Source organism: Morone saxatilis, unplaced genomic scaffold (assembly GCF_004916995.1).
Source record: "Morone saxatilis isolate NCDOM2014 unplaced genomic scaffold, NCSU_SB_2.0 Contig4, whole genome shotgun sequence".
Lineage (NCBI taxonomy): Eukaryota > Metazoa > Chordata > Actinopteri > Moronidae > Morone > Morone saxatilis.
The window spans coordinates 7,182,015-7,190,847 of record NW_023339984.1 but is presented as its reverse complement, the minus strand read 5'-3'; the positions used below and the strand labels follow the sequence as shown (position 1 = coordinate 7,190,847).

Genomic DNA, 8,833 nt, shown 5'->3' with positions numbered 1-8,833 from the left:
GGATCCGCTCTCTGCAACTGTGAGTGAGAATATGTGTGTGTGTGTGTGTGTGTGTGTATGTATGTGTGTGTGTGTGTGTGTGCGTCCTCTGCTGACTCATACTTTCCTAATTTGCAAGAATCAAGAAGGAAAATATTTTCTCTGTCATGAGTCAAACACAAACAGCCTTTCAATGATGTCAAGTGTCTCTAAGTGTCCCTTGTTCTCTAATAACAATGGGTGACTTTATCGTCCCTGGAAAGGAGGGGTGCAAGTGGTGGAGAGAGTGGATGGCTACGACTCTGCAGACAATAAGGGTGTGTATGTGTGTGATGACTAAACCCCATCCTTACCAAAAAAAAAACCCAAAAAACATCTGCTGTTCTTTTCAATATCTAGACATTTTATAAAATGGTTACACAAGGCTGTAAATCTGAATCTAAACAGATGAAATGTCTAAATTATTTACAGCTTTTGACCCTGGGGGATGGGAGGAATTCACTCAGTTGTGCAGACAATATGGAAAACTGGTCCTGTACATTAATTATGCATAGTGTGGACCAGGAGAAATCAATAAGTCTTGATGGCGTCGGGTCACGCGAGAGGCCAGAGGAATTTCCTAGATGTATATTTCTGCTACGGAGTCAGTTTCATGCTAATGGTATTTGGGTATTGAATGCCATCCAGTAAGAGTGTCATTTTTAAGTTTAGGGTCTAATTTGTGACGATGCGAGGATTTACTAATAGGGCATGTAAGAAATTTAAAATGTAGTTCATTTGAGGTCCTTTCTGGGAAATTTGCAGCTTTGGAAGGTTTTAAGAAGAATCACTTGTTTCTGAATCTTCCTGGGCATCATCAGAAACAGATATAGTCCAGCACATATACAGTACATTTATGGAACAGCACTTCTGAGGTGTGAAAATGCTGCAGTGCCTACCATTTGAAGAGGGGGGATGCTGCATTGTGAGCAACTGTGCTTTAAAGCAGCGAGCCACCAGGGGATGTTTTCTCAAACTTTCGGATCAATTTTATCTTGCTGGAGCACACTCCTCCCTCTACAAAGCTCATTGCTCGCTCGAGCCTCTTTCCTTAGTCAGAGTGCAGGTGAGCGCGGAGCTGTACACGCACAGCCGTAACATGTGATCCACTGCAATTCAATACAACTTATGTAAGCTGTGGGGGTTTTTTTCGTCTTCAAGGGGAAGATGTTGACACAGCATGCACAGAAACATTCAGACTGACATTGCCGCAGTGTTTTTTAGCCTCATAATGTGGTGCGTGCGCTCACCTTTCTTTCTGACAGGAGCTTCTTGTAGCCGCTGGCTCCCAGAGTGAGAAGGGTAATGAGGACATCAAGGGAAGGTGAGGCCGATGCTCGACCTGGACAAAGAAGGCCAAGAGGTGACTTTGCTTAGCAGCTACAGAAAGAAAGTCTGTGTACAAACGTAATAAAAAGTGGCTGTAAAGGTGGGGTCTATGGCAGACCAGGTATCAGATTTCTCTAGCTGATACCTGGTCTGGAACTAGCCTGACCAAACAGAAAAACTGAAACCGTATAGCCGAGGATGAGAGCTAAGGGTATGGACTCTCAATACTGGATGAAATGAGTTTGAAACAATGAGTTTCAAAAGCTGCCATTGAATGCCTGGCAAGATTCTTAGTTGTGTTTACCTATTCATTGATCAGATAGTTCTTGATTTAAAGGGTAAGTCTGAAGCAATTCTATATTTCCTATATTGAGCTCCATTGTTGTCCAAAACATTAAAAATCACTGAGCCTGACTGTGTTCCTGAATAAAGATGAACAAAGGCACAGTCCCCCATACATTGCCCTGATGCTGGAAATACTTACAAGCTCCACAGAAAATGCTTCTGTTTGAGCAACATTTGCTAAAAAGTAATGATGACTTGTTCTTTGGAAAACACTGAGCCTTCTTTCTTTCTTTTTTCTTTTTTTTTTTTGCACCTTGAGTAGGAATAATGGGCTTGGTGGAGGTTGAAAAGTTATAGTGTGTTAAAAAATTGACTAATGCATTGTTGGTTTTGGTCTTTACATTGGATTTGTTGTCAATAAGAAACCTTATCTTATACAAGCACATATAAAATATTAGAAAAAAGCTAATAATTCTTCTTGTTCATCTTTTTAAATAATTAATAGTTATTAATTGTCTCATTGATCTTGTAATTACTGGGTTCATATCTCCAAATATTTTAACGGTTGTAGATGTAGAAGAGAGATATAGAGAATTTTTCTTAATCAAATTAAGTTTTAAAAAATACAACAAAAAAGAAAGCCAAGTAAAGATTTACATTAATCCATCAGGAGAAGACAGGACAGAGCATAGCTTATTACATACTAAGCGCACATATTAATCTGTATAAGAATTCATTTACATAAATACACATCCACTTATCACTATCCTATCCATTACCTCCACGATTTCACTTTACATTGCTCAGCCATAGTGCTGTTAATACTCACCAGGGTACATCTTGCTTATCTCCTCTATGAAGGATTCATCAAAACCTGCGATTATGGCGCCACCTACTGGAACCATAAAGTTCTTGTCCAAGCTCTGTACAAAGGCATCAATTCTCCCAACACGCGCCCCCTGAAAGACAGCCCAAGCAAAATGTAAGCAACCACTCTATCTCTCACAAATGAGCCACATGATAACAGTCACACACTTAAACATTAACACAGCTGTATTGAGAGGTGAGCTCCAATGAGAGATACCTACCTGTTGTATTAGGTGCATGCATTTGGACGACTGTACTCCGTATGCATTGTTAACTATGTGGGGAATGTTATATTTGGCACACACAGCGGCCAGCTCCTCGAGCCTACAGGGCAGTAATAATTCATGATAAACTTTATGCTATCCTTACAGGTATTTATGATTCAACTACTGTAACATCTGGAAAAGTCTAAAGGGGGGTAAATAAAAATGTACCTGTCAGGGACCCGTGGCGCAAAGCAGGACGTTGTTGAATGAACACACAGGATGTTTTCGGCTCCGAGCTCCTCAATCTTGCGCTCAACTGCTTCTAAGTCTGTCCGCAACTCATCGCCCTCAAGGACGTTCTCCACCACCACCGGTTCAAAGCCTGATAAAACAGACAGGTGTGAGCAAGAGACAACGAGAGCCCTTGGGTGCAGTTGACTGTGTTTCTATTCAACAAAGACACACTTAATATTATTTCAGAACTTTGGATATTTAAAACAATTTCAGACTGAAAATCCGAATGGAATCTGCTGCCATATTTCTAACCGCGGTCTGTGAGCAGGATGTAAGGGTGACAGGACGTCAGATGTTGATGTCATTATCACCTGCTGTGATCATGGCTTTGAAACAGGACTTCTGGTCAATGCGAGGCCAAATGATGTAGCGAGCCTTGGGTCTCCGATGACGAAGGGTCAGAAAGCACAAAGTCAAGCTCATTCCTGTCGCCATGGGAACTACAAAGCAGCTCGCCACACTTCGGACACCTGTTAGATAACAGAAGAAACAAAGCATTCTTTACTGTATAGTTTTTTTCTATGTACACCTACGTACAAGCGACGCCACGCAAAGGATATAATAGACTTAGTCTGAATGATAAGACATACATACCTGAGAGCTTTAAGATGTCCAACACAACTGAATTGGTCAGCTTGTTAAGCAGACTGGATCCTGCAGCTTTGGGCTGAATAGCAGCAATGTCACCTGACCGACCTATGCCATGGATCAACCTACATAGAACAGCTGAGTGTCAGCTGGGTTGAAATGCTTAACAACTTTAAGTTTATCAAACATCCTAATCTGATATTTTACCAGTCACTAATGATTTGTATGGCTAGAATATTTGAATATACAGACACACCAGTATGGGCGAGTTCATCATACACCGATCAATCAGTTTCAGTGTTTATGTGAGCTGAAGAAGCAGGTAAAAGGACCTTGGGTTAAGATTTTGATTTGGTCAAACTGCTGTTTCCAAGCTCAACCCTCATGCTCAAACACTCTGATTACAATCCTTTCATAAGTAAATTCATCGGATCCATATTTAAAATGTTTCTTTTAACTCACAAATCCAGTATTGATCGGGCTCCACTGTCACGCAGAGTGACTCCATTCAAACATTATAAAGTTCATGTTAAACTTTAACCTGTAATGTCGTCTTGCGACAAGGCTGGATGCCACCCGGCCTTCCCTCTCTCCCACGCCACAGTTGCCGAGGAAGTTATTGCTGTCCATCACAGCCAGCTCATTCAGGAAGAGCTCTATGGTGCTCTCGCTCCATCCCTCCTCTGGACATTTCCCCTGTAGGGTACACAACGCGATGAGTGCATGAATCTGCAGTGACCTCGAGGAGACATGAGGGCAGCTGTAGACTTTTACCTGCTCCAGTAAGTGTCTGATGAGCTGCTCGTGGCCACGCCGCGCCTGGCTCCCCTGCCGAATGTAGGAGGGTGACACTATCTTCTCACTCAGGCTGAAGTTTTCACTGTTCATCTCTGCCAAACAAACAGCCTATGTTAACATTAGCTAGCTGTTAGCTGTTAACTCAAAGGCACATATGGGAATGTTTCAAACAAAACAGTTTCAGTTCAGAAGTCTGTAACTGTAGAAAACAACTATGTAAAACAAAACTATTATAATAAACAGTTTATCTGTCTCTCCACTTTTCATTACAGCCTTACTTCAGCTAACAACAGATACATTAGTATTAGAATATGCTGGCCAAGACACTGCAATAGAAAAATAGCAAAACAAGAAAAAGAAACCAGAGAGCATCAACAAGTATATTTTTCAACTGTAAAATGCCTCATTTAGTGCATAATTATTCAATAATATTAAGGGACCATCATTAGAATGTTTATGTAAAAATATTTATAATCAGCCAATATTGTTAACAGACAGACTAACTTCTAAATATACATTCTTATATTAGTATCTTGAGCCTAAAAGAATCCAGTATCCATCATAAAGAATACAGTTCACATTTTAGTGAGTCAGAATGTGTTCATTGTGGTCATAGAAAACCACACTGACCAATTAATTAGATTTTTAATAAAGGGAAAATAGATCATCAAAGATAAAGATCACTTTACTCGTCTTGATGATTTCTACTTAAGCTACAAAATGTCTCCTTCGGCTCTATGTTCACTTTTTTTAATCTGTCATTAAAGGTTTGGGTTTGGAGACGACATTTATTTTTATTTTGTTTTAATAAAAAGTCTGTGTTTGGGAGTGAAGATATGTTTACTGGAAAGGGAGGCTTTTTTGTTGCATTATGGGAAATGTAGGACAGAGTGCTTTTGGAGTTTGACCCATAGCAGGATAATAAACAGCTGGAGGAGTAGTAGTAGTATGAACACTGTGAAAACCTCTCAGGACAGTGTCACACAGAATCTTATGTGTGTAACAGACTCTCAGTGATACTCTGGTGTTTCTGTCTGTTGTCCTACTTTAGTCAGCGGAGGTACAAAGAGAAGCAGAGAAACACAACGTCGTTACTCCTTATCCGCCACAGACGCTGTGACACACGTTGCTTCAATAAGTTAGCATGCTCACAGGCTGATAAATGTTACCTCTTGTTATTTACCCTGGCTGCTAGCCGCGCTGCTAAGCTAAGCTAATGTTTTCAGGCAGGAACGAGTCCGTGCAGCTTTGCTCTCACTGCTCCGGTAATCGATATCTCCTTACCTCACAGCTCTCCTGCCACACTGCCACTGTTTAAACCGTGAAACCGTGAAACCGCCTCCAAACTACCAGCAAAGGCATGAAAACACACAGCAGGAGCAGGAAGCAGCATGGAAGCAGAGGAGCAGCGAACACGCGTCGTCACGAGGTCACATGACCCAGCCGAGCTGATCATGTGACCAACACTTCTATGTTAACGTTGCTAGTCTGGTTGGTTTGTTTATAATTCACCATGGAATTAACAGTTTTATGGTAAATGTTATCTTTAAAATGATTAAATTCTATTTTCATTTCATTTTTTAAATGTAAATTATCATCGTAATGCTGCAACAAAATAAACCTTCATTTAAAATTGTTAAGCTGACACAGTATTGGTAAGATTTCAACAGCGGCTAATGACAGAAATTAATTAACGAATAACTGTTATATTACATATAAGATATATAAATAAATGTTAAATGTTATATATTTAAATAAATGTTAAAAAGATATATATGATCTACAGTTCAAAGGCTACTGTGATTTTAGAAGAAGTCTGAAATAAAGAAAATCCACACATTAGCTTATATTTAAAAATATATATGTTTTATCACTGAGTTGATGTTAGAATAAATAAACACTCAATGGCATTTAATTAGACATCCACCTACATGTACACATACATGCTAATATTGAAGCCTGCAGAAATAATTCAACAAAACACACCTCTCATTTCAGCTCTGCATTAATATTTATTAGAATTATGCAATATTTGGTGAACAACAGCAAGGCTACATTACACACACGCTTTACAGTACTGGGACCAACAATAATACACTTCCATAGTGTGTTCTATGGGGCAAAGGTGCAGGGTAGTGGTGGTGTAAAAAGTAAAAGTCCTGCATTCAAAATGTCTCTGATGTAAAATTACACATGTAATCTAATATCACTAAAATGCTCTTAATTATTTAGAATGACCTCTTTCAGAGTGTTACATTATTTTTAAATCTTTATCTGGATTTATTAAGTGTGTGAAACATTTTAATGTTGAAATGGTCAATATGGAGCAAATATGAATTATCTTATATACTACTGTGTCAGTATTGCATTGTCATCTATAACAATGCATAATATTATTCTAATATGTATATTAGTATACATATATTATATGTTTCAAAATAAACATTTAAACCAAAAAATGGCTACTCTAGCTGTCAAATAAATGTAGTGTTACAGCATCTCTCTCTGACATGTAACGAAGTGCATAGTAGCATAAAATGGAAATACTCAAGTAAAGTACTACCTCAAAATTGTCCTTAGGTAGGGTGGGAAAATTTCTGTATTTTTGAATGTGAACTTCTACCAGCCAACCAAATTTAACAGCCCATTAATAGTAAAACATTTTGTGTCTGAGATCTAGCAGCCACATTTATATTTTACCAGCATTTGGCTGGTGGTTGGTGCTCATTTCCCACCCTGAGTACAATACTTGAGTAAATGTACCGTAGTTCCTTTTCACCACCATTTAAGGGATTGGCTACAGTAATTTGAACATGCTTATTCACCACGGTAAAAACAAAGATTGGGACCCTTCAGCTTCCTTAAGTTGTAATTCTGCCTTAAGTTTGTTATCATTATGCAAATAGCAACACATAATATATGTGCACTGGAATAAGCTTCTGTGAGAAAATGTTGCTGGGCAACATGGCTGAAATGAATAAGAATATTATCCGTAACAATATTGATCTATCACAATATGTCACATGCAAAATTAAGTTAGTGTTACATTCACAGTTTTGCATTCTGTCAGGAAAAAAACAGTAAAACAATTTACACTTAAACAACTAATTTAGAGATAGAATTTCTTTAGAATAATACATTTAGAAAACATAATAATAATAAAAAAGATAACTGTGTCTTATGTCATGATATAGCATTCCACTCAAATCTAATAGACAAATTGAATTAGTGCCGCCAACACTCACACACAGAGCAAACAATGCATTTGTTGGGTCTGCTTTCCTTTAAAAGATCATTGTGTGGCCCACAGTGACAAAAACTACACAACACACAGATTATTTCAAGTATAATTATGCCATACAGACAGTTAGCCTAATCATTTAATCATACACAGGATTCAAAATGCAAGCAAATATTGAACCAAAGACACTGCAAAGAGCACAAGACAACAGACTATTCTGGAGGATTTCCCCGGTGTAAACAGGTCCAGTTATAGCTATGGAGTACTTGCTGCAAAAGGGAGAGAAAGATGGCAATATGATGGCATAGCAGGTCATTTAACTCAACAGCTATGCCAACATCTTGCCTTCCTTCCTAGACCCATGTTCACATAGAGTTTGGGTAAAGTCCACTCTTTAGCTCAGGCCGCAGGTTGATCCTAATCCAGGAGTGCGAGGATGAAACATCAACATATTGCTGATCACACTGAAGAACCCATTACGGGCCACGGTAACGATCCAACAGGTTTGGCTTCAGAAACACACACTGTGGCTAATATGTCAAACTATGACACATGATATGATATATGATAGTTTTCATACGTCCCCCACGATCGCCAGCTTATGGAAACAATACAATGTCGAGAAGAAGAAAAACAAAACGCTCATAAAACCCTCAATTAGGCAAAAAGAAAAAGACTTCCACTTTTACAGGGCGGCCCACACGAAACACACACATTTTGGTAGATGGCAGTAAAACGACCGCAGGCCTGTGCTCATACCTACCTGTTGAGGTGTGTGAAACTCCCTCGCTCGCTGTCCCAGATCCATGTGTGCTGGCATCAGGCGGCGGCGGAGTAAGAAAGTACGCTGAGGGCTGGAAGAGATAAGTCCGTCTTCCGCCGCCCACTTCTATGGCAGCAGGCAGTGTCAGTGGATGACTCTGTCGCAGTTTACAATGCAGTAGGTGTGTTGGTTTTTTTGGGTTAGCCGGGCCCTTCTGGAGAAGGCTTCCTGCACCTTTGGGCGCTGACGAGGAAATCCATTGGCCTAATTTCGAGGAGGACATCCTTTCGAGGGGAGAAGACTGAGGGAAGAAATCCGTTCAAACCTGTCAGGAACAGTTATTGTTTAGGCTAGTAAAATATGGAACAACATTAAAAGTTGAGAAGAAAAATAGATGTAGTAGTTAATTGAATACAGGGTACTACCCTATAATATATGTGGATA

The 8,833-nt window shown here is 39.4% G+C and overlaps 1 protein-coding gene across 1 annotated transcript in view; it reads right to left on the bottom strand.

The window, feature by feature from the left end:
- Window positions 1–5,814, bottom strand: part of sepsecs (Sep (O-phosphoserine) tRNA:Sec (selenocysteine) tRNA synthase) — a 9,810-nt gene extending 3,996 nt beyond the window's left edge. The window contains exons 1-9 of the mRNA XM_035675486.1: window positions 5,670–5,814; window positions 4,362–4,477; window positions 4,129–4,283; window positions 3,594–3,712; window positions 3,311–3,469; window positions 2,934–3,087; window positions 2,721–2,823; window positions 2,462–2,591; window positions 1,269–1,360 (exon numbers count right to left, since the gene is read on the bottom strand). Of these exons, the coding sequence (XP_035531379.1) occupies window positions 1,269–1,360; window positions 2,462–2,591; window positions 2,721–2,823; window positions 2,934–3,087; window positions 3,311–3,469; window positions 3,594–3,712; window positions 4,129–4,283; window positions 4,362–4,475 (1,026 nt within the window). The 5' untranslated portion in view covers window positions 4,476–4,477; window positions 5,670–5,814. The remainder of the gene's footprint in view (window positions 1–1,268; window positions 1,361–2,461; window positions 2,592–2,720; window positions 2,824–2,933; window positions 3,088–3,310; window positions 3,470–3,593; window positions 3,713–4,128; window positions 4,284–4,361; window positions 4,478–5,669) is intronic.
- Window positions 5,815–8,833: the final 3,019 nt, after the last annotated feature.